The 26,287-nt window shown below is 37.9% G+C and overlaps 1 protein-coding gene across 1 annotated transcript in view; it reads left to right on the top strand.

The window, feature by feature from the left end:
• LOC130068988 (uncharacterized) overlaps positions 1-25,188 on the top strand; it is a 51,830-nt gene extending 26,642 nt beyond the window's left edge. Inside the window, exons 12-32 of the mRNA XM_056232649.1 lie at positions 2,515-2,621; positions 2,719-2,800; positions 4,298-4,447; positions 4,615-4,764; positions 6,298-6,554; positions 7,275-7,395; positions 8,170-8,364; positions 8,502-8,654; positions 11,078-11,295; positions 12,036-12,219; positions 12,956-13,111; positions 14,184-14,441; positions 18,204-20,132; positions 20,803-20,868; positions 21,032-21,112; positions 21,241-21,327; positions 21,862-21,953; positions 22,040-22,125; positions 22,209-22,481; positions 23,426-23,533; positions 24,440-25,188. Of these exons, the coding sequence (XP_056088624.1) occupies positions 2,515-2,621; positions 2,719-2,800; positions 4,298-4,447; positions 4,615-4,764; positions 6,298-6,554; positions 7,275-7,395; positions 8,170-8,364; positions 8,502-8,654; positions 11,078-11,295; positions 12,036-12,219; positions 12,956-13,111; positions 14,184-14,441; positions 18,204-20,132; positions 20,803-20,868; positions 21,032-21,112; positions 21,241-21,327; positions 21,862-21,953; positions 22,040-22,125; positions 22,209-22,481; positions 23,426-23,533; positions 24,440-24,669 (4,983 nt within the window). The 3' untranslated portion in view covers positions 24,670-25,188. The remainder of the gene's footprint in view (positions 1-2,514; positions 2,622-2,718; positions 2,801-4,297; positions 4,448-4,614; positions 4,765-6,297; positions 6,555-7,274; positions 7,396-8,169; positions 8,365-8,501; positions 8,655-11,077; positions 11,296-12,035; positions 12,220-12,955; positions 13,112-14,183; positions 14,442-18,203; positions 20,133-20,802; positions 20,869-21,031; positions 21,113-21,240; positions 21,328-21,861; positions 21,954-22,039; positions 22,126-22,208; positions 22,482-23,425; positions 23,534-24,439) is intronic.
• Positions 25,189-26,287: the final 1,099 nt, after the last annotated feature.

Here is a 26,287-nt window from a genome sequence, read left to right as displayed (position 1 = left end):
GAGATTTTTAGAGATTAGAGACTCAATGAACAACATCTCAACACTAAATTATAAAGGCCGGTCTCATATAGACGCGATTGACATCAGGTTCAAGTACGCCCACAAGCCGTGCGAGTTATTCGTGTACTGCAGTTTGGCTGGTGGTTATATATGTTGCCCGCATACCGCCTCCCATGGCCGAAACTGGTATTACGCCACCAGTCGGGCCGGCGCTAGTAATTTAGCATGCTAATTTAGGTTTATATCTCGGCAGCACTATAACTTGTCAATTTTTTAATGACATCATTGCACTTATTTCTTCTCATTCTTTTGATGCGTGTAGCTCATTTTTTTGGATAATTTTACCTCAATTTTTACATAGGGCACCTTTAACAAAAGTTTGGGGTCGGTAAGACTCTTTAATGTTTTTGAAAGAAGTCTTATCTATCTATCTATCTATCTATCTATCTATCTATCTATCTATCTATCTATCTATCTATCTATCTATCTATCTATCTATCTATCTATCTATCTATCTATCTATCTATCTATCTATCTATCTATCTATCTATCTATCTATCTATCTATCTATCTATCTATCTATCTATCTATCTATCTATCTATCTATCTATCTATCTATCTATCTATCTATCTATCTATCTATCTATCTTCTTTTAAAACTACAAAACTAAAACTTAAAACAATTTAAAACTGAAATCCTAGAAACTTCAAGCTTTTAAAACTACTTAAACCCTTATGGCTAGACTTTCTCAAGCCAACTTAAAGTTTATCCACAAACTTTTTCATCCAGTTACACTTTAAAATACCTGTTTTCTATTTGAATATATTGCAAAATGTAATTTATTCCTGTGATGCAAAGCTGAATTTTCAGCATCGTGTGATGTTATGATTATTAGAGTATCGTGTTATTCATTGTTAATGTAATGGATCGGTGAGCTTCTGCTGAAGACATGATGGCGAGTGAGAGAATAATCATTTTCCCGTCTTGGCTTCCTCCTGTGATGCTGGAGCCTGTTTAACAGCTGCTTACTGTAACTTTCCAGAAAAAAAGTGTTCCCTTTCTTTCTGGGATTACATCCACACTGTCCGCACCTCCAACCGCACGCTGACATTCAGACTCGGGCTATCCCGCCAACCACGCAGTTCAGTGACGCCTCGAGATCACGGCGGACCACCGTGTGTTTCACACAATCACACAAGGATCCGCTGTAGCTGTGTGTGTATGAACATGCACCTTGTGTTTTCCTTCACAGGGAGTTTGGGTTCTTGCCACGGTCGCATTTGGCTTGCTTAGTTGGGTTTAAAAAGTTTTTTAAACTGCTTTATCCAATTAGTTTCATAGTTGACAAATAGCTGAATAATGACACTATTGTCTTCTGTAGATCTGAATTGAACTAGTTTCATAATTGATGCACTAGTTTGCACAGTTATTGAACTTATTGTCTTGCTTAACAGCAGCATTTGACATTTCTAAAGTTGTAAATTTCATATTTAAAGTTTGCATCATTGATTCTGTTATTTTCCTGTCTATTACTGTGAAGCTGCTTTAACACAGTCTGTATTGCCACCGGTGGGACGTTTGCCATTAACAATAATATCAAAAACCTAAAGTAATATTGTCAAACTATCACTTGAAAGCTTACAAACTCAAGTTTTCATGTTTTGTGACTAATTTTCTAAATTAATAGCAGTAATATATTCATTTGCATCAATATGTTCATACTAAAAAGGCGTGTTCTGACCTTTATTTTGAAATAGTGATGAACATGAAAAATCATGAAAGATTGGTAGTAACCTAAGTTTGTTTTTATGCCAAGAGTTCAAAAGTTAACATCCTTTATATTTTTTTTTAAACATTTCCTCAAAAAAATTAATGATCGATTCTCCATTTGTGATGCGGTGGCGAGCTATAATGCTTTCCTCATGTCTTTTACGTGTTTGTTAGAGGTTGAATTCAAATCATACACTGCCAAACTGCCCATACCACTTCTGAATAGGATGTTTACTTCATAAAGTGTATGACAATTATGGAAATATAAGGTTTGGATCACTCAAACCATACATGGAAACAGGAATGAGTCTGGATGTCACCTTGTGAAAAAGTTTGGTACTGCACCCAAACAAAATCTGACTGAAAGCTAATTTTTTGAGATATCAACCTCAAATTTGGAACACAACTTGTTTATATTTTTGATTTTCTTGCAATTTTAGAGTAAAACTTTTTGTAAAATATACATTTGATATACAATATTAAAAATATTTTTACATTTCACATTTACATATAACACTTTTGTTTTTCTATTTCACTACACAACAATACAATACTTCTACAATTTTAAAATCTAAAAATTTTTTTTAAACAAGCCCAACCGTAGGTCTATGTTCCAAAGCATTCTTGAATTACTACCATTTATGTTTGAATAGTGCATTTTCATGTCTATGCATAAAAAAAAACCCTGTGTGCCAGTTAAGGGCTTAAAGCACTATATAAATCAAGCTGACTTGACTTCACAGGGTGTGAGAGACGACGAGCGCTTCGGGAAGCCTTCAGACGGCGTGGAGATCCCAGCACGGGCCTGTGCCAGCGATATCATGCTCAAACTCCAGACAGCCACTGAAAGGTGACATTTAGCATTGGGTTTTTCTCTTTGGAACATTTTTGCACTCATGCAAATTAGAGAAGCGTGTTAAATAGAGGTCCTGTGTTTGACTTTACAGCGGGAACGCGTCGAGGCCCGAGTCCATCGGCCACCCACCGCTCCACACGCAACTCCAGAAGTTCACCGTTTCTGCAGACAAGGTGCCCATTTATTACTGGTCCATTACACAATCCTTACACAATCGTTTATGCTTCGAAAACACCAACTGTGTCCAATCGGACAGAACAGGGAAGCTCTTCCAGCCGACATCAGCAAAGCTCCTTTTACTGCGGTTTAACTGAGAGTTTGGATTCCACCTAAATAAACTCATGAAAGGTTGATGGATGGGTTTTTGCTAATTGGTTGAGGATTGTGTGTTTGTTTGACACCGGTGTCAGTCTCCGCGGGTGTATGTGACTTCCAGGAATTGTTCTGGCTCGAAGACCCAGTCAGCGGGTTCTGAACCCAGTCTGGCGCACATAGCCAGCGGTTCAGAGGTCAGCCAGGTCTAAATATGGATTTATTCTCTCTTTCTTTTGGAAATATGTCTTCCTATTTTTCCGTGGAATGTGACGCCTCGGTCCTGTTCCAAAGCTGAAGAGCTGAAACCAGTTAGACATAAGCATCGGTGTGCTCTTGGCTTCACGGTGGAGGAATCAAGCATGAAATTCATCCATATTAATGAATAATAAATAAATTATACCCTGTAAATTATTATAATTATAATATATAACCCTGTAAATTATAATAAATCAGACTGTTAAATAATATTAATGTTTTATATATTGTAAAAAAAAATATTATACTGATAAATGTAATAAAATCAATATAATTATCACATTTAATGTTTATTAATAATGATACAAATTACTATTATTAAAATACTTAATTTAATATTATTGTTTTTATTCATATTAATTAGAAATCAGACTTTTTAAAGTACATTTTCTATATACATATAACATTTATTTTAAAGTAACAATATTATAAGATTTCTATTATACTGATAAACAAATAAATTAGAAATGCACTTAGAAATAAGACTTAAATAAATTATTTAATTCATAAATATAAATTATATTTGAATTATATTTATATAAATTAAATTCATATTAATGTGTATATATATATATATATATATATATATATATATAATTAAAAGTAACAATATTATCACATTTTTATTTTACTGATAAATATGATAAAAATAAATATTATTAGCAATTGTAATAAGTCATTAATCGTAATGAAAATAAATGAGAAAAATCAATTACAAATTGATAATTAATTTTAAAGTTAATTAAATTATTTAATTATTATAAAAATTAAAATTATACTTAGTTTAATTATTATTATTATTAATTAGAATACATTTAGTTTAGAAGAAATTAGAATTAATTATTAGAATATATAAAGTACATTTAAAAATAGTTGTTCTAGTGGTAAATATAGGTTATTACACACATATTTGTGTGAGCTGTGTCTTATGATTATCGGAGTATTGTGTTGTTAGCTTAGCAACATGCTAATGTCCAACTATTGGAATCATTGAATCAATATAGTTGCGTCTTCTGTTCACTGTCTGTGAGGAAGAGTGTGAATAGGGAGTAGGCAGCTTTCAGTGTCATGTGTTCATATTCTCTGTGTGTTTTCCACAGACTCTCTCCTGGCTCAAAGACAGCGTTGCGATGGCCACTCAAATGTGCAGTTTGGTCGGACCGAACGGTTTTGACGCAGCCAAGAGACGCCAGGCTTCACTGGAGCAAGAGATCCTGTCCAACACAGCCAGGATAGAGCTGGTCAAGAAGGTGAGTGTGTGTGTCAGTGCTGATCAAAAATAATAGCTTTTACACCGATTATCGGTATCGGTATCTACTTTTTCATAGGGCTAGATTGACTATAGCACGAGGAGATGATGGAGCGCTCACAGAAAATGCTCAGTTGTCCTAGTAGTAAGAGCGTTTGTTTCCATCAGGAGGGTCACGGTCTGGTGAGGGCTCAGCATCCGGGCAGCGCCAAGATCCAGGAGTTTCTGAGTCAGCTGGAGGTCCTGTGGGACGAGCTGAAGAGAAGACATGAGAGGAACGGACTGGTCCTGAAGGTCTCAGAGGAACTCAACTACAGGGTACAAATATCTTTGAATGTTTGGAATGACATGCCTTCTGTTTTTGAATGAAAGTAGTATGCACTATGTTTTCTGAGCACAATATCCCATTTATTTTATATAAAACTTCTACATTTGCCGAAATGCACAGTATGCATCTAGAGCTAGTACTGTATCCCATAATGCAATGCCTGCAACAACATTGAGAATCCATTTGCAGTGTGATGAAGGAAATATGATCAATCATGTTTACTCGTCTTTTTTTTTGTCAAAAGTTACAATGTTCACAAAACTGAAATATAAAAGAGAAAACACTGTATAAATGTACAAGATGAATTAACTGCGCAACATAAGGTCATGTGACAAAAATATTGAAATATTGATTATTGCATTTTGCATACTGTTTCTAAAAATAGCATATTTTATATATTTTATATTCGGTTCTGCATAAAGAAAATTAAGCCTATTTTTTAATGACATCAATATTTTTAAAAACATTTAATCTTTCTCTATATATATTTGTGTATGTATTTATTTATTTATTTATTTATTTAAATGATATATTTAATTTATGCTGATAAACTTAAAAATTCTAAATAAAAATCAATTGCATTGATATTATTGTCACGGTTAATATTGTAATATTTACTTTATTACAGTTATGATAATGTAATGGGAATTACAAACTCAAGATGCATTTACAGTAATAGAAAAATTAGCTTAATTGTCTTGAAAATAATGTCACAATGCAAAAGTTGTTTACATTTAACACAAATAACATACAATGTCAGGCAAATATTTACATATGCAAAAGTGTACTGAAAAAGAAAAAGGGCAAAATTTTTATACAATAAATTTTTTTATAAAATAAAAAATAAAAAACACTAGGACATATTTGTATGATTTTAATCTTTTGGACTCATTATTTCATTTTTTAGTGCCATAAGATAATATATTCTACACACACAAACACAAATCTATTGTTTATAAAGAAAGTAACATGAAAGAATTAAAGTAAATAATAACATAATTAAATTAAAAACACTAGGACTATATCATTGGACTGTCAAAAGATAAGATATCTTACACAAAAAATGATTAAAACAGAAGTATTAAAGTATATATTTTATAAAATAACAAAATAAATCAAAATTATATTAAAAACACAAGGACATATTTGTATCCTTTGGACTCATTATTTCATCTGACTCTCAAAAGATATTCTACACCCACACACACACAAAATATTTAAAATGCAAAATAACTATTTTTGGCAAATGTATGCAGTATGTACGTATATCCCTACATTGTGGACTATAAAATCAGAGCAACCTGTGTGGAATATTGTATCCCACAAAGCAATACAGCAAATTTCTAATTATAAGATGTAAGTGTGCTCTGCCTCATGAGTTTATTTGTGCATTGCAATGAATATTTACAGGATTGTAATGTGAACTCATGCATTTTCTGTAAAGCTAATTTGAAATGATGTGTATTGTGAAAAGCGCTATACAAATAAATGTGAATTGTCGGTTGTCTGGTTGTGTTGGTCAGGTGGTGCGGATGCTGCAGGCGTTGGCCAGTCTGGAGGCCTGGTTAGAGGCGGTGGAGCTGTCCATCACACAGGCGTCTCTGGCTGGAGACCCCGAGTCTGTGAGCGTGGCAGAGCAAGAGAGCTGTCAGCTGGAGCAGGAGCTGGAGGCCCGAGGACTGGAGCTGCACAACCTCAGGCATGAAGTCCATCATCTGAGCAAACAGAGACATCTTCACACTCAGCTGCTTCCAGCTCGACTGAAGGACGTGGAGAAGAAGTATGTGCCGTCAGTTCAGGACGCACTCATGTTGCTTACTCTGGTTCTGATAAGGATGTCCATTCTGTCCATTTTATCATGAAATTCAAACAATAAATGGCATTAAATGTGACGTGACAGATCGCTGTAGTGCCGGCAGCGCAAATCTTTTCTTTTACTTTCATACAAGTTATACATACAAAATTCCAATATCGTGCAAAAGTTCATTTATTTCAGTAATTCAACTTAAAAGGTGAAACTAATATATTATTAATACAAATAAAGGCTTGAAACTAATGTTGAAACTAATATATTATATAGACTCATTACATGCAAAGTGAGATATTTCAAGCCTTTATTTGTTATAATTGTGATATACTATACTAATATACTATATAATATATTAGTGAAACTAATATATTATATAGACTCATTACATGCAAAGTGAGATATTTCAAGCCTTTATTTGTTATAATTGTGATGATTACAGCTTATGAAAACCTTTTCACAATATTCTAATTTTGAATTTGGGGTTTTCATAAGCTGTAATCCATAATCATCAAAATTATAACAAATAAAGGCTTGAAATATCTCACTTTGCATGTAATGAGTCTATATAATATATTAGTTTCACCTTTTAAGTTGAATTACTGAAATAAATGAACTTTTGCACGATATTCTAATTTTTCGAGTTTCACCTGTTTATGGAAAAACACGCATGAATATCAGTATTTCTTTCAGGTTCAGCAGTGTGCAAATGGCACTGACCCAGCAGAGCTCCGAGCTGAAGGACACGCGGATGCTCACCGAGTTCCTGGAGAAGGTGGAGCTTGAGGAAAGTCACTACAGCACCGTGGGACAGGTTCGAGTTTTTCCCAGTTCACTTACACTTGTGCAATTGGCAGATGCTTTTATCCAAAGCGACTTATATTGAAAGGTGTACATGTGATCAGTTCATGCATATCCTGGGAATCGAACCCATGACCTTGCCGTTGAATATAAATGTTGTAAAAATATATCGGCCACCATATCGGTATCGATAAATCAATAAATGTTCATTTTTAATGTTATTGTTATCGGCCAAATAAAAAAATAATTTGGCCGATATTTTAAAGCCGATAAATAATGGATTATTTCCTTCAGCTGAGACACTTCAGATGTTCGCCATGATGGATTTGAATTGCTTGAAATATGATTGGAATGGCTTAACAAAAAGGAAAATACAGTTACGTGCAACATGTGCAGCGCAAGTCTGTCATATAGGCTACGTAAAATTATGAGTTATACTACGTATAATTATCATTATAATTGTAATTAGGCTCTCAAAAATCATATAAAAACTTGGATTTAGATCAATCAGCCAATATATCGGTTATCGACTTTCAAATATAAAGAATTATCGGTTATCGGTAACGTCCAAAATGTTCCTATCGGTGCATAACTAGTTTATTATTATTATTATAATTTAGAATAATATTATAAATATAAGTATATGATTAGAATGGCATGGTCGACCAATCAGAATCGAGAATTCCAGAGAGCTGCATAATAACGTGAGACTCGTGTTAGTCTATTCTTTTGGTTTGATTTCCTAGATTTTCCTAGTCTTATTCTTTGTTTTCCTGTTCTCCTGCAGCCCCTGTGCAGTGAACTGGACTCTGGACCGTCTCTTCTGGGTTTACAGGGGAACGAACATGATGAGCCCCTGATGGAAGCCATCGGAAACCCTGTAAAGGAACTCAGAGAAGCTGTGGAGATGCTCAATGATACAGCGCGAGAGCGGGGCCGTTCGCAGTCACATGACCAGAGCATCCAGGAACTGCTCACCAGGGTGTGTAGAATCGGAAATCAATTATATCAGATCGACTTTTTAATGTTTGTGTTATGGCAGACCGGGCAAGGAAGCATTTTGCATAAGCATAAGCGTTTGTTCTTCCCGGTACTATTCATCTCCTCCTCGTTTCCCAGCATGCCATGGTGTGTGTGCGCGTGGAGCAGTGTGTGCAGCGCTGTGCTGAACTGGCCATAGATGTGCTAGAGATGGAGAGTGAGATGGCTGTGAGGTGTGAGCCGGATCGATGTGGTCTGGATGTCCTGCAGGAGTACCAGGACCAGCTGGAGGTACGGCGACTCTGAACAGTAATGCAGGACTTACATTTACATTACATTTAGTCATTTAGCAGACGCTTTTATCCAAAGCGACTTACAACTGAGGACTAAACCAAGCGAGTCATCGTGAAGAGGCAAAAGCAACGCAAGAAGTGCTCAAAATACAAAGTTCAGACATAGCTCGGAGTAGCATAAGCCAGGCAAGCGAGGATTTAGAGGAAAGGATTTTTTTTTTTTTATGTTAAGTGCTCCCGGAAGAGATGAGTTTTCAGTTGTCTTTTGAATGTTGTCAGGGATTCTGCATTCCGGATGAGGGTGGGGAGATCATTCCACCAGCATGGAACCGTGAATGAGAATGTTCTGGAGAGTGATTTAGTGCCCCGCTGTAATGGTACCACGAGCCGTCGCTCATAGACCGATCGTAGGCTTCTGGTAGGGATGTAAACTTGTAGTAGTGAGTGGAAGTAGGAGGGAGCTGAACCTGTGGTCAATCTGTAAGCAAGCGTCAAAGCCTTGAACTTGATGCGAGCAGCGAGTGGTAGCCAGTGCAGAGAGATGAACAGAGGAGTGACGTGGGCCCTTTTGGGCTCGTTGAAGACAAGACGAGCTGCAGCATTCTGGATCATTTGTAGAGGTTTAGTTGCACATGATGGAAGTCCAGCCAGAAGAGCATTGCAGTAATCAAGCCTAGAAATGACCAGGGCCTGGACGAGAAGTTGTGTTGCATGCTCAGACTTGACTTCTGCATGACTTCCAGAGAAACATGTTGCAAAGCAAAAGAGTTTAGGGTGAATCTCACAAAACCTGTGGAGAACATGCCTTATGACAGATAAGCACAATTTTGCCTCGTATTCTTTTTTCCTGTAATGCAAAAAAAAAAAATGTAAAAAAAAATCTGCCACTAATTTATCATTTTTACTTAATGCAAAATAATACTGCACAGTTTAATTTTAAATTTAATTTAATTTTTTATTTAAAGTCCCCCTCGAGTCAATCATTTTATCCCTTAAAACTCACCTTTGATCACCAAAATGACATTTGATGATATTTATGCGTTTTTTCCTTAACAAAATTCTTAATTCTACACCTTTGCCTCATTTAGTATGCGTGGTTCTATGAATATGCAAATGAGCCCCGCCTCCACTCACTCACTCAGCTCAGAGATCCACTGGTTGACGATCACACGTTGATCTGATTGGTTACAAGGTCGTTTGTGACGTCAGAAACACCAGCGATTTCAAACCGTGTTTTTGAGACTGTCTTTGGTTCACTGCAGTTTTAAGCAGAAAATACTCAGCAATGCTGTCGACTTATGAACTTACACATGGTGTGTCTTAAAGCATATTAAAAACACCACATGGACATTAAAAGCTTGATTTTCACCACAGGGGGGACGTTAAATAAAAATACTTTTATACGGCAATTATTTTTACTCAATTGTCATGAAAATAATCGCAATTATCTTTTAGATTTATTATTTCTATTATTATTATCACAATGGAATTGAGTTGAAATGTTATTATGTGAGACAAAAGAGACTATGGGGTGATATGAGACATGAAACTTGCATAGAGTTAATAACACAGTTTAGTATCATCATACACAAATATAAATTATATTATTATAAAAATATTATTACATCACAATGAAAAAAATGGTCTTAAAAATAGAGCTGTTTTATTCATGCCTATTTTTGTGGTGAAATGTGACCTGAATATGTCACCTTTTTGTGGGGCTGTTTATTTTTCAACAAAAGTCATTCCAGACAGCAACCAAGTGTTTTTGCAAAACCATAACACATCCAAAGCACTTACTAGAGAACAGGAAGCATCTTGTTTGCCGGGACTCTGTGTTGATCTGATGGAAATGGCTTTCTCCCTTTTGTTTTAGCACATTGTTTCTAGAATCTGTTTCCTGTTGTGGTTGAAGTTTGACATGCACTCAGGCTCAGCCAGACCCTTGTTTCTTTCAATAGATGTCACACACATGACTTCATTATCCACACAGGACTCCATTGTGGGAGAGTTTTTTGGCATTTATGATGTCTATTTGTATGTGTCAGTGGATTCATTTGTGACTTCAGCATTGTGCATTGTGGGGTGCTTTTCAATGCAACCTCAATAGTGTGCATAGCACAAACACACACACACATCTGTCTGGAAGCCCCAAAGCGCAAGAAATGACCTAATGGCTCATACTAAAATAGTTTGACGCTCATGCATAAGGCATCTGACAATCTCTGTTTTGCAGGCACAGATCTGAAACACTTGATTCTTATTAAGCCTTTAACACTTTTAATTACATTCAGAAACACTGTCAGGGATGCCAGCATTGCATATGTTACGCATATGGTTCCTTTTAGGGTTTATACTGGCAAAATAACACAGGTTGAATAGCATTCTGAACTCACACACGGGTGTCTTTTCTGTCTCCAGGCTGAATACGGGGTCTTAAAGGAGGAGGTCGAGGCCATGAAGAGTCTGGCGAGCCGTTTGTCAGATGTTTGTCCAGAAAGGATGAACGCTGTCGGATCTGAGATTCAGAGCAGTCTGCATTCCTGGGAAGAGCTCGGGAAGAGTGTGTCTGAAAACAAGGAGAGACTCCTGCAGTTTGGGCACCTGCGCCATTTCTTCAGGAACTACCTGGCTATGATGTAAGGAAACAGTGAAACTATTAAACAAGGCCTTCTTTTATCTCACATTCTGTTAAAACTAAAGATTTACCTCACAGGAACATGTCCAGGTTATAATTCACCCCAGAATCACCATCCATCAAGACCATCAAGCTGTCTGTGTAAATGCATCTAAATGCCACTTCAGATGCAACTTCTGAAAAATAAAATGGCCACATTGTAGTCTTAAGTTTATATGTAATAAATTCTACAGTATGTTGAATCCAAATATTTCTTTATAAAGCTACTTTTTGTAATGTATATTCAATGCTTTTCTCATCTAACACAATAATGACTTTAAATGATCTTTGGCCTGTAGTTTCTCAGCCAAAATTAAGGAGCGATTCAATGGTGCATCATGTAATTAATTAGATTTAAAAATGGCTTGACAGCCCTAGTATTTAATATGTATGCATAATTTTAGTATTTTTAAAAACAAAATCCTAAAAATAAATGCAACACATAATTTTTGATTTCTTTGTTTTGATTTTGGGGTGAAATGTGACCTGGACATGTTTTTGTGTGATTCACCAGGAATGTTCTCTAAGATTATTTGCAGAGTTTGTTTTATTAAAATGTTTCATTTATTAATGGGAAATGCCTGTTCACATTGTGTTCTCTTCATGCATTGGAGAGAGGTCTGGTAAGCATCATCTTGAGCTGTGTGTATTGGCCTGAAGCTCTTGTGTTCATCCCTCTGCTGTTCATCTTCTCTCCCACAGCTCTTGGACAGAAGACACCCGCTCCTGCATTTTCTCAGAAAGTGCTCTGCGTCAGAGCCGAGAGAACCAGGAGCCTCTAGTCGAGGTTCTGGATCGGCAGATAGAACAGAAGTTTGAGGAGTTTGATCAGCTCACCGTGGCTGGAGAAAAACTCTTTGGCGATGAGCATCACCTTAACAAAATGGTAGAGTATGTTTTGTATAAATAAAAGAGATATCACAAATAAAGAGGTTGTATTATACCGTTTTTAGGCTCTACTAGAATAGGATTTCATGCTTGAATGATAAAAAAACACATTATTTTCCTCATATTCTCCATTGTTGCGGCTCCTCTCTTCCCAGTCTGTCAGTAACGCTCTGTTTAGTTCCTGTCTCTATGAAGCCCCTCCTTCTGAAAGCACACTGTGCTCTGATTGGTCGGCTGGATCAGTGTGTTGTGATTGGTCAAGTGCTTCGATTGTGTTTGGGAAATGTCCCGCCCCTTACCATAACCGCCAGTTTAACACACTACTAACTAACTCAACCAGGCCCCGCCCCTTTATTCGGCGTATGAATTATTTAAATGAGGAATATTGTGACGTGTTCATTCCCTGGTGAAACTCAAGACTACAATGGAGGCGTTTCAGGGAGTTCAGAAACACTGACACTGATATAGAGAAGAACTCCCGCTGGAGGAAACCTTTTTCATGCTCAAACAGCAACATCACACACTAAAGAAAGATGAACATGTAAAAAAAAAAGCATAAATCCTCTTTAATATCGATTTCAGTTGCTTTGCCCAATTTATAGCTCTACTTTTACTGTTTGACAACTAATTTACCGTATGTCTCCTATGAGAGTACAACCAATAAAAGCTTCCTCTAGGATGACAGAAACAATGACAGAACGTTTTTTTTCCTTTGCTCTTTGTCTTGTGATCAGATTAGAGAGAGGATGGAGGAGCTGAGGAGCATGCTGGGATGGATCCTGGTCCACTGGAGGGCTCAGAAGGATCAGCTGTTGAGCAGACAGAAGGTTGAAGAACCTCAGACAGATGCCATTTACTCTGAAGCCACGGTCTGCTCCTCGCAAACACAGGTAGATCCCATTCATTGATGGTGCTTCATTATCATAAAAATCAACTTAAAGGGCACATAACACACACAGTTTCTGCCAATCCCATGTTAATCTTGAGTACATAGAGTAGTACTGCATCCTTCATATCTCTGAAGAGTCTTTAGTTTGATCAGATTTATAAAAGACAGATATGCTGTACCGATTCTTTCCGAAACAGCCGAGGTCCTGGAGGCGAGGCGTGGGCGGAGCTAAAGAGTCACGCACAATACATCATCGCATTATCCCTAGATAACGTTTGATTCTCTATACGTTCGTGTTGTTTACAGTATATGCACTGACACGCTGATTGCCAACCAAACACAGACATTTGATGTTAATTACCGCCTGCAATTCCGACTCATGACTGGGATATTTTAGCACTGGGACCGCTCCATCTTTCAGTTTCAAACGATCTGCAAACTGGGCTTGTTTATAAAACAGTTGTCACCGAAATGCCGGGAACAAAAATTACACTTTGGAGTTTTGGTTTATTGCCACTTTTAGGCCTTTTTTTCCGCCTTTGTCGCCATTGGCTTTTGGCTTGCTTAGTATTGACAGCATTATATGAGAACTGAACTGAGTTGGACGATGACATCACGGTTTTCTCCAGAGCGGCTATATATATATATATATAAATGAACTAAATTAATAACTTTTTTACAACAAAAATGAACCATCACTGAGCTTACTTAAGCTGGACTGTGACGCAATTTTCTTCTAGAAAAAAAACTTTGTTGCATTATTCTCCTGTTATCTCTGTAAAGCTGCTTTGAAAACAATCTGTATTGTAAAAAGCGCTATATAAATAAAGGTGAACTACTCTGTCATACGTCCAACTCATTTTTTTAAAACTTTGGCCATGTTTGGCATGAGAATCCAATGAAATAGCATTAGACATTCCCTTTACTGGTCCCAAAATTAGCTTTGTTTTATTATTTATTTATTTATTTTGTTTGTGAAATGTGATCTGGCAAATCCTTGACAGTCAGTTTTCATTAGATCGACCCCAAAATGCAGTCTCCTCATTAAGCATGCGAATTCTGCCTTCTTTCAGGTGGAAACCTCAACCGAAGTCTCTCAGAACAGAATAGAAAGCCTCACAAGTCTCATTGGTGACATGGAGGATAGTTTGCAGCACAATTATGGATATGAGGTGATGAAGAGTGTCAGTCCTAAAGGAAGCGATGACAGCAGTCATTTAGAGAGTCCGGATTCACCGTACCTGGTTCTGGAGGAACCCAGTCCCACTGCTGTAGGAGGAACCGTCAACCTCATCCTCAGCTTCAGTAACTCTGGAGACACACAGATCCAGGTACAGGCACCTGGCAGGGAAAGTGGCGTGCCTGAGCCCGTGCACAGGGTGAGAATAATGCAAACATCACAAACATACAATCACCCTACTGTCGATGACGCAATGCTCTAGTTTGTGTTCTCTATTCCTTGCACACTGAGTCCGAAACTTTCCACATTGGGTCTCATTCATGAAACATTCGTAAATATACGAGTAAATATGAGAGTGATTTGCGCGTAAAGAGACCTTCCCGAAAACTCATCTCCTGATTCACAAATACTTCGTAAACGTCAGATGTGATAGTGAAATGTGTGTGTGTGTTAATGAATTCCAATCAGTCGTAAATGGGATGCGCGTGCACGTTCATTCTCAATTACCATAAATCCCGCCCATTAAATCCGACTGACAACTATATATGGGCATCATATTATGACATGAATGCGAATAAAAAAAAAAATTCTCAGATGCAGAAATTTAAGTTTTATTATCAGAAGTTCATTCAAAACGCCACATTTTATTTTCAAGCGTACATAGTGGCGTATCGGGTCCTAAAAAAAAAGGAAGCTTGGCAGCATATTACAGATGCAGTTAATGGAGTTTCATCTGTTAATCGAACATTCCCAGAAGTGAGAAGAAAATGGTTCGACATTAAGCTTGAGAGCAAAAAAAAAAATAGTTCACTTCGGAAAAATAGTATTCAAACTGGAGACGGACCACCATCGCAGATGCTATTACTGGCTCTCATAATAAGAAAAAACTTATGTAATTACTATATGTAATATTTTTTCAAAATGCTGTGTAAATATGTACCCGATTAAGGTGAATTAAAATGCAGCCTTAGTTATTAATGAGCAAAACGTTTGGGTGTTAAGCGCACTATTTACGCGTGGCTGGGAGCAGGTGTAGATTTCTTGTGTACCAACTAACATTTGGAAAATACGAACATTTTAATGAATCCGAAGATTTACGCCAGAACCACTTTACACACGATTCACACAAAAATTCGTTCTGCTCGTGTTTCATGAATGAGACCCATTGTGTCAATCACATTTACACACTGCCTCCGAAACTTTCGTCCGTCATACATTTTTTTTTTTTAAATCAGCATTTTTCGCATCCGTAGCAATCATTTTGAAAGGTGTTCAGTGGACTCAGTGTGCAAGGACCTTTACTCTCTTCTCTTTCCTCATCGACACCCTTCTCTGTTTGATTTTCTTGTACGTTCTCCTTCAGCCTGCTGAGTCTCACTCTTCTGCCTGTAAAAGCTTTTGGAAGCGCTGCCAGGGGCTTTTTGGTAGTTTAAAGCAAAAGAAAAAGATTTATCGACACAGTGCAGAAGAGGTAAATACGGTTGGTCGGTGGCCCTGCATGAGAAAACAAAAACATGGTGCTGTGTTTGTGTGCATGAGGACTGTCTTGTGATGGACTGACTAACACCATGATCTTCAGAAGAGAAATCATCTCATCATGTCGTTTAAAAAAGAAGCATTGCAGTACATCTCAAAATCGTAGTATAATAGTATGCTATTCTGAAAAAGAGCCACTGGCCTGATCATTTGTTTGTTTGGTGGGTGGAAACGCAACAAAGCCAAAGAGACTTTGATGGAAGACGAGTCGCTGTGGTTTAGGGGAGATTGCAAACTGGTATAGGCAGGTAATGAAAATATTGCTGAGGAAATTGCCACTTCCACTGCCAGTATAGGAAGCATTAGAAACCAAGGCAAGAAACTCTTCCAAGACACACATAAAGCCTCATTTCAAACATTCGGGTTGTTTACAAAACTGTCTTTGGGAAAGTTTTGAAAGTAATTGCAACAAAAATAAAAGTGTGTGTTTCTTGGAACGGTTACAGGGACTTCAAAATATAGTAGCATATAGTAGCCTTACATGGATTTGCAGTATCCTAATTTTATTATGGCATTAGGGTCTGTAAAGTGTAGCCTTCAGTCAGTAGTAGAAGTTATTTTGGAAATTGTGTTCATTGCTGTGTGTTTATAGCTCTCAGATTTTTTTTAAACAGGAGGTCATGAGGACCATCATGAGGATTAGGGCTTGTGTGAAGTTGTCTAGCTAAATTTGGTCATGGCATCATGGCAATGTAATTGAAACATGTATGCTGCATTAAGTCTCTTACAGTGTCACCCATAAGACATTTGTAAACTTAAAGTGCAGTTAGCGATTTCTGAGAAAAGGTGTTGAGAGTGGATCGGACCGATCACCAAAACACACTTGTAGCCAATCAGCAGTAAGGGGCGTGTCCACTCATTAGGGGGGAGGTGCTTGTGTAGCATAGGGTGCTTCTCAATACTCAAATTGATGCTTCCACGTTTCCTCGCTCCACCGTCCTCCAGCCCGTGACCTGGAAATCGATCGATCGAACTCAGCCATCAGCTAAGACATGAGAAAAGGAAACAAGGAAAGGGAGCGAGGATGCACAAATAAGAAATGAGAAGCACCCATAGTGTGTTCGTGAATTTGGGGGCGGGGCTATCAAGGTAGGGCTTGTTTGTTTTAGTGATTTCAAATATCAACAGCATTTCTCAGAAATCACTTACTGCACCTTTAAGACCAGACATGTACTCTAAAATGAGTGTTTCAAGTTTTTTTAACTTATACTATAACTTATACTGAAAAAGTTTAGTCTTTATTCTCTTTAAACTGTTGCTCCGTCATGACAAAAGAGTCTGAAACCAGCAGAGGCCATTAGATCTAAAGATATGCTGCAAATCGGTTGTTTTTTAATCAGATATGCATGTACGGAGAGAGACGGAGGAAGCAGATGATAAGAGAGGTGATAAGATGCATGAAGTGGAGTTTTTCACTCTTACGTAAGCTATCTTTAAGCCTGATGACAGCAGCGCTGTGCTGAGATGTGACCTCACCCTTCGCTTCCCATGATCGCTGAGTTTTGAAATGGCTCCCAGCAGGAGTGGGGGGTGCTGGAGAAATTTTGATGTGAACTTTCCCTCCTGACTGGCCTGTGTGATTTATGGTCTGGGGCTGCCAGAGAAGCACAAGATTAGTCACGGGGTGAAAGGTCAAGCCATTACAGCTGTGTATGACGACATGTTTAACAGCAGATGATTCTTATTAAAACCCAGAGTAAAAAAAACCTAAGTGTGCTTGTGTAGTCATGCTAGTGTTCTTTTGTGTGTGTTCATGTTGTTCTCATGTCTGCTTCTGTGAGCCAGACACTCACAGAAATGCTGTGTATTCAGATACTAAAACACTTATTTACACAAATGATTATACAAATGATCATTTTTGTGCAGCAGTGTTTGAATTATGAATTGCACTGGCCATAAAAAGTTTTTGGATACTTAAGCCACACTAAAATATGAATGTCATTGCATAAGATGATAAAATATCAAGCCGAGTTATATTTATTATAAAGATAACACAAGCATGGTCCAAAATGAAGACACGTTCTGGTTGCGAAACATGAGTGAATGTTGATAGTTAATGTGATGAGCTGCACCTGTATAAACTCGACAATAACTGATTTCATACATGCATGAAAAAGGACCTAGTGACCAGCAACAAATCTTTGCATATGCCACTTCATAACTTTTATGTAATGCAACGACATTCATGCATTTTTTTTATGTGACCTAACTATCCAAATTATTTTTGGACCATTGCACATCAGATAATTAGCATGATGGATCTTTAAATGGTGTACTTTGTATTGAAGCGTGACACTTATGCATGCTAAACACTTCATGCATGGGAGAAAAAAGTGATAAAATAACACTCTAAAGCAATCTTTTCCTTTCGTTTTAGGTAAGTACTTACTTGCATGTTATGGAAAACAACATGGCAGTAGCCCCAGTGTATGAGAGTATGACCCTACCCCAAGACAAAGCCCGGTGGCCCTCATCCTCCTCTCCCAGGACCTCCCTGTACGCTTTCTCCTCCCCTTGCACTTCTCCATACCCCTCGACCTCCACAGAAGACACCCTTCAACAGGCCAACAACAACCCCTCTGTTCACCTCTTGCCCAAGAACGGCAACATCTCAATCTTCAGCAGTCTGAAGAGGAAGAGCAAGAAGGGGAAGAAGGAGAAAGATGACTGTAGACACACCATTCAGAAGATCATGGGAGAAGGAGTGTCAGAAGAGGCTTGTTTGCCACCTGTACATGAACCAGTCATATATGATACGCACACTTGGCCCCTGAAGGAAAGGAAGAAGCGGAAAAATGCAAGAAAACCAAACAGCGATGAGACTCAGGTCTTGGACTACATGAAGAACCCTTTAATGAAAGACATAGATGCAGAATGTTCTGGAGAGGTTGAATCTCCAGTTCATCACACCTTAGAGGTTGCCACCCACGGACATGTGAAGAACCATTGTAGGTTTTTGTCCTTGGGCTCGGTGTTAAGCTTCGACCTGCCCAAGGATATGAGCCTTATCCCTAGCATTCAAGATGTCATTACAATTGGCCCTCCCGAGCAAAAGAAGACAGACTCTCTACACCAGGACTCTCAGGTTGATCGTCCAACACCCCTGAGCACCTTTAAATCCGCCCGCTCACCTCCAACGCAAAAAGAAAAGTCCAAAAAAACTTCTCCAGGTGAAGTAATCCTTAAGATTGATTGTAAAGACTCCAAAAAGATTGACACTATTTCAATAACTGAAGATGAATTTCCTCCTCCACCTTCTCCAGTCATTGAACACATCTCATTTGAGGAGAATCATCCCTCATTACTCCAACAGAAACACCTGTCTGAGATAAGTACAATGCCCAAAGAAGAGGTGGATAGTTGGGACACAATGGGAACTAAACTTGACAACAAAGAAAACCACTATGTAAGTCCTCCAGAAGATGCAAGCCAAGGGATTTCCAGTCACAGCTCAACTACAGCAGAGATTCATGTATGTCCTAGCATCCATACCTTGGTTCACAATCTTAATGGACACATCTTCAATAGGTCAACAAAGACCTCAAGCACTCAACAGTTGAGTCCAAACCATGCATCTCAGGTGGTGTTGAACTTCAGAGCCAATGGAAGAGAGGACTCAGTGGACTCTGGTCACTCCAGCTCTGGAAGTTTCAAGTTGTGTTCAGAGGGTTTGTACGTAGACTCCTCAGAGTGTCCAGTTCCCAAGAGGACCATTGGGAAGGTGCAATCCCTGGATGCAGGAGTCTCCAACAGGAACTTAGAGTTCTCCAAAGACAAAAGCCTTACTTTATCAATTGACGTTGAGGATCCAGTTCATCCTGACCACCAACAGTTTGAGCTGGAAGAAGAGGAGCTGGAGGACATCTGGAATCACACCAACAGCTACCGACAGAGTCTAAACTCTGATATCATGTATAACGGCTACCAGGCTTTGACAGCAACCTCTTCTCCAGACCAGCATAGGGAACCCTCATCCAAAGAACACGCAGGACTCTTCAGAAAGTTGGTCACAGCCTCCGCACCCAATCTTCTTGTGGCGGAGTTTCGACTACCACCATCTATCCAGTCTATGGTGGGTTGTGGGAAGCCGCAGAACTCAGTGGAAGAGTGGCAAATTCTGGATAAAGGGGACAGGAGGTCATGGGCCGCATTCACTCAACGGGAACAGGTTTACAAACAGGTGGCCATTAATGAAACCGCTTCAGATCCGGTGAAACTACCCGAAATAGAGGACCAGCAAAAGTATATCTACCATTATAGGGAGGAGGAAGAGGAGGAGGAGGAGAAGGAAACAGGGTTTATGAAGGTGAGGTCTACAAGTTGGCAATTAATCCTGTCAAACCCTGTCGTTTAGGAAGTTAGAGGTGTCCAATCCTGCTTCTGGAGGGCCGATGTCCTGCAGAGGTTAGCTCCAACCCCAATTTAACACATCTGAACCAAGGAAATCAAGGTTTACTAGAAACATCAGGGTAGGTGTTTGGTCAAATTAGAGCTAAACTCTGCTGGATGTTGGCCCTCCAGAATTGGACACCCTTGGTTTAAGTAGTTGAGCTGTTGACTTGTGCTGCCTTCACAACATGTCAGAATGATTTTTATGAGATGAGCACCCATGAGCGCCACCACAGTATTGTAATCAGCAGCGGGAGGCTTAGGAATTTCTTTAAGGCCAGAAAATACTACTTAATTTGGCTGGTTTTTGAGGTGACAGGTTACATTTCCCATCATTCAATGTAATAAATAACATATAATAAAATGCTGTTCATTTTGTTGCTTTTGCACTAAAAGGCTAAAGTAGGATCTTCCCAGGAGGATTGAGTTTTTTTGTGTTTTTTTGGGAAATCTTTGACTTCAAATGAAGTTGTGGTCAACACATTTCATATCATTATCCCCATTGTTGTTGTAGTTATTATTAGTGCCGTTTAATCTGTTTTTGTCACGGTACTTAATGCATTGAAATGTGTCTCCTCTCTCCACAGGACCAGTCCACGAGCCTCCTGTCTGTTCATATGAGATTGGATTGCACCAATGACTCTGATATCCAGGTACACAGAAGTTAAATTGCAGACCATACCAGAAGTTTATATGATATTTACTTACAAGTCTGCTTTAAAGTTCTTTGGAATATTGAGAAATAAAAGACATTACTGTATGTATTCATTGTGAAATAATGGTTGTTAATTGTAAACTTTGACCAATCTTTTTCAGAGTGGAAGACAAGAACTAGAACTGCCGTCTATGGAAGGTACACTGGAGAGGAAACACAAACTACAGCTTGGTGGAAAGAAGGTAAACACAGACCAAGACAAGTGAGCATTTTGTGTCACAGGTCTCATGCTTTTACCTGATGTTTAGGTTATTTTGGTGCATTTTTGGTTGGTCTTTATGTAACCAATAAGCTTAATGTGCTATTTCAGGCACCATGCAGGGCGTGGAACTCCTATCATGCTGTGCTGTACAAACAAACAATATGTTTCTATCAGGACAGGAAAGATGCACTCAAGGTAAGCTTGAAGACTTCATGATCTGGCTTTGCAAAACTTTTTGTTCCTTTATTGCAAACAAATATCATTAGTTATAATTAGGGATGCACCATATATCTGCCACCATATCGGTATCGGCCGATATATGTTAATTTTTAATGTAATTGTTATCGGCCCAATAAGAAAATTACGCCGATATATTAAAGCTGATAAATAATGTATTATTTCCTTCAGCTGAGACACTTCAGATGCGCGCTTGTGCCCATGATGGTTTTGAATCACTTCAAAAAGGAAAATAATATAGTTAAGTGCAACATGTGCTGTCATATAATCTACATAAAGCTATATAAAAATTTGGATTTAGATTTATCTGCCAATATATCGGTTATCGGCTTTCAAATATAAAGAGATATCGGTATCAGCCAAAATTTTCATATCGTTGCATCCCTAGTTAAATCGCAAGGTTAAATTGTGATTTGAATTACATTCAATGGCAGCTGTAAAGCAGCTAAAGATATGAGTTAACCAAAACGAGTCTATATTTGTACCCTATAGAGCTGTGTGACGAGCCTTCCTCTCAACCTAATTGGAGCAGTGTGTGAACCGTCGCCGGAGTACACCAAAAAACCCAACTGCTTTTGCTTGAGGTAAATGATGAACAACTAAAGAGTTGTTTTAGTTACAGATGGGAAGTAGTTTGAATCGCTTCACTTGTTTTACCATTTTCTCTCAGATTGCGCGATGGATCTGAGTATCTCCTCAGTGCCTCCTCACGATTTATGATGAAGAAATGGATCCTTAGAATCCAGGCACACACTGGTATTATACCATTTACTCTCTGTCTGTCTTTAATAGTCTGTTTTTACAGTCATATTCAAATGAGATCCTCTCTCTCTCCACAGCGTCCAGTGATTCTGTAGTGAATAGTTCGAAGTGTCGTGGGTCTTCAGCTTCAGCGACGCTCTCTAGACATTCTCCTCCTATCTCAGACTGTCAGTATGGAGATAAATGTCGCTGCTCCGTGAGAAATTATGTCACCACCACGGTTTTAGCACAGAGTCAGCCTGCCTCAAGCCGAACCAAAGAGATCATAGTGCACACCAGTGACGCTCTGCAGATCCAGCAAACACATCAGGATCTGTTGCTCCCCACATTCACAGATGCAGGTCATTCTGGTAAGAAACTGTGTGAAGACTGGAGTAATGGCTACTAAAAAAATCAGCTTCTATCTATCTATCTATCTATCTATCTATCTATCTATCTATCTATCTATCTATCTATCTATCTATCTATCTATCTATCTATCTATCTATATAGATCTGTCCATCCATCTAGATTTATCTATACATCGATCTGTCCGTCCATCTAGATCTATATATCGATCTGTCCAGCTATCTAATATATATATATATATATATATATATATATATATATATATATATGTGCCATTTAAGTTAACTTTTTATAGTGAAATTTAGTTGCTGTAGTTCATTACCATTATATTATTAATTACTCAAGTTTATAGTTGTATTTCATAAACCCTCATTGTTATTGTTCCAGAAAAATGGCTGAGTGTATTATAAAATCTATCATTTATAATAAATGTGTATACATTTTGTTATTAAATCAATAAGTAGCTTCAAAGTAGTTAGTTAAAAAATATATATTTTCTTAATCAGTATTTTGCCTTGTTGTCGAGTTAATTTTTAAAATAAATATCTCATTTTTCTTAAGTATGCTAGTATAATGTATTTAAAAGCATGCATGAGATAAATTTAGCTTTTAGTTTGACAGTCGCTTCCTCAACACTGGCCGCTAATGCAAGTAATAAATAAATAATATGTAAGACAAATGTTTTTGACATCCAAAAGAGGGCAGTAGAGGACTCTGTGTTGAACATGAGCCGAGCTTCACACAGACATTATGAGGCATGGTCACATCTGTTTGCTGTCAGCGGATTTCTATTTCTGGAGAAGCACTTCTATTCAGCGCTCTGGATTTTGTCATTTCCACCTTGGTCACATTATTTCTCACCTCCAGTACTTTGTTACTCAATTACACTGTCTGCCCTTGTCCTGTAGAGGTTGAATGATTCATGTTCTGTTTTCTCTCTCTGTAGAGGATGAGTTTGAGTCTCATGGCGAGTCTCTGAGACAGAAGTTGTCCTCTATGTCCACCATTCAGGGCTGGACCAGTGAAAAGAGACGCTCACACTCCTTTACCTCAGGTACAGCCACTGCACTCACGACATTTGCCATGTAAACAAGTCATTCTTATGAAACGGTGCTATATAATGCTGTTCAGTTGTGTTCAAAAGTGATATCCGGCCTAGGACATCTTCACCCTTTATTCAAATATTACCAAAAATGTGTTAAATAAGCATTGTGCTGACATCATTTTTGACCAGGCTGTCATAGAAATGATTAACACATGCAAAAACAAGAGAGAACCAACAAAATATTAATAACTAATTATGTTGTAGACAATGCAAGCTTTCTGTTTATCTATGCTTTTTTTTTTTTGCATAGTAAAATAAAGCCTGTAGCTGTAATTTGCCTTTTTTTGTCAAATAATTCTGTCAGATGAATACCTTAATCAAGTATAGTCTTTTGTTATTCCCTCATATTTAAAATATAAAATATTTCCCTTGTATTTTGATGGTTTAATCGAACTTGTAGGGTCATTAAAAACAAATATCCCCTGCGGACGTCACTTTTTGCCACTACTGTATATTCGCATTAATGCATATGACAGATGCTTTTATCCAAACGACATGCATTGCATTCAAGGTATACATTTAATCAGTTCATGCATTCCTAGGAACAGAAACCACGAGCTACTCTTGGCTACAGGAAAGCTATACAGTGACTACAACATAATCAGTTATTAATGTTTATTTTGTTGGCTCTCTCTTGTTTTTGCATTTGTTCATAATTTCTTTGTATGACAGCCTGAGCAAAAATGATGTCCCACAAAATTTGGCATGTTTCACTGCGTTATCACCACAAATAAAATAACAGACTTTTTACTCATATTTGAATAAAGCGTGAAGATGTCAATTTATCTAGGCTTGACATCATGCATTGTAGTCTATATATATATGAACTTTAAACACTGATATCTCTGTCCACAGCCACGTATCAGAGGATAAGGCCTGTAGCGCCCCCTTCAGGCAAAGGCCAGGACAGCAGCTCCAGCTACTCGGTGACTTTATTCATCGGAGACCGAGAGATGCCGTCGGTCTGTAGAAGCACAGCGATGGCCGAGGAGTCCTTCTCCGATCTGCCCATGAGGAGCTACATGAGCCTCCCGCGGCCACCCAACAAATCCGTCTTCAGGAAGTTCTTTGGGAAAAAGGAGTGACTGACACTTTCTGTGACAAAGACCCTGACTGACATGTGCAGGACACAAGTTAAACGCTTCTGAAAAACTTTTTTCTTACAATTTATTTATGGATTTGATGGCGAGAATCATTTTTTTGTCATTTTTAAATGAGATCTTGTATGGTTGTTTAATATTCATTCCTTCAACCGTTTTGATATCGGGCTTGTTTTAGCCAACAATGAAATGTACTCACCCTCACGTTGTTCAAAACCAATATGACCCTTTCTTTCATGGAACATTATATTTACATTTATGCATTTAGCAGATGGTTTTATCCAAAGAGGAACAAAAGCAATTTGTCACAGAGCCAATGATATTCATAATATACAATGCCAGGTTTATTAGATTCAAACAAGCAAGAGGAGAAAATGCAGAGAAGACAACCCTGGAATAACAGTTCATAATTTCTGATGACAAAAAGCACCACATAAGTATGATGACAGTAATGCATATGACTTGTCCACTATATTTCAATTGCTCTCAAGTCATAAAACAGCTTTGTGTTTTTTTTGGTCATTTTTGGAGCTTGACTGAAAAGGGGTGTCCAGTCCTTCTGGAGGGCGACGATCCTGCAGAATTTAGCTTCAACTGTGTGGATATTTTTAGTAATCCCAAACGCTTCATTACCTGGTTCAGGTGTGTTTAATTAAGCTTGGAGCAAAACTCTGCAGGAAAGCGGCCCTCTGGAAGAAGGACTGGATGAAGAGAGTGAGATATTTGAGTTTGCAACATTCAAAGGGTGAGTCTTTCATTTATGGATGAATTATTTTTTCTCATGCTAAAAGTTCCTTTTTTGCCATTGTTGTTTTAAATGTGCATTAATGAGTGAAGTTTGCTGTGGACATGGTGACAGCTGCCATAATGAATCTACTGATACGAGACTTGTGATTTGTAATGTGTTCAGTGTTTCCACCATATTCCAGTTGAGGTGGTCTGATGTGTTTTCAGTTCATGTATGTTCTTTTGGCCTGGATCGCAATAATCTGTCCAGTCATTGTTTATTTTTTATTAGGTTTTGGCACATGTTATTTGTCATCTTGTCATGTTTTTCTGTGTTGGTTTGAGTTCTGTGTGGTCTTGCAGGGTTAGTTCACCCAAAAATGAAAATTCTGTCATTCATTTATTCATTTTTTGGCAAACTATCCCTTTAACACGTGTGTTTCCAAACTAAACATTTGATTCACATATTCTAGTGTTGCTTTCGGTATTTAAACTTATGCATTGTGTCGTGCGTTTTAGGAGGAGGTTTTTATGGGAAGAAGTATTCTTACAGTCTGGCTCAACTGTATCATATGATCCTTATTGTTTTGATATTGGTGGCCTGGGTGTTTATGACCAATTGTACACACATTTAAACATGTAATGCATTATTTTAGACTTTTCACAGTGGAAAACATTTTAGGACTATGCTGATATGTTCAGTTTGTAAAAAAAGAAAAAAGTAGCTCAATTGTGCCTTAAAAAGAAAATAAGGTCATTGCAGCAGTTTAAATGAGTTTTGCATTATGGCATTTTGTGGTTAAAGATGTGGCAAAACAGAAACCGCACTGGTGATCATTTTATTGAGTGATATACATACATAAACCACCATAAACCA

Source organism: Rhinichthys klamathensis, unplaced genomic scaffold, assembly GCF_029890125.1.
Source record: "Rhinichthys klamathensis goyatoka isolate OS25496 unplaced genomic scaffold, OSU_Roscu_1.1 h1tg000352l_1, whole genome shotgun sequence".
In the NCBI taxonomy this organism is placed as follows: Eukaryota; Metazoa; Chordata; class Actinopteri; order Cypriniformes; family Leuciscidae; genus Rhinichthys; species Rhinichthys klamathensis.
This window is presented reverse-complemented; position numbering and strand designations above follow the sequence as displayed.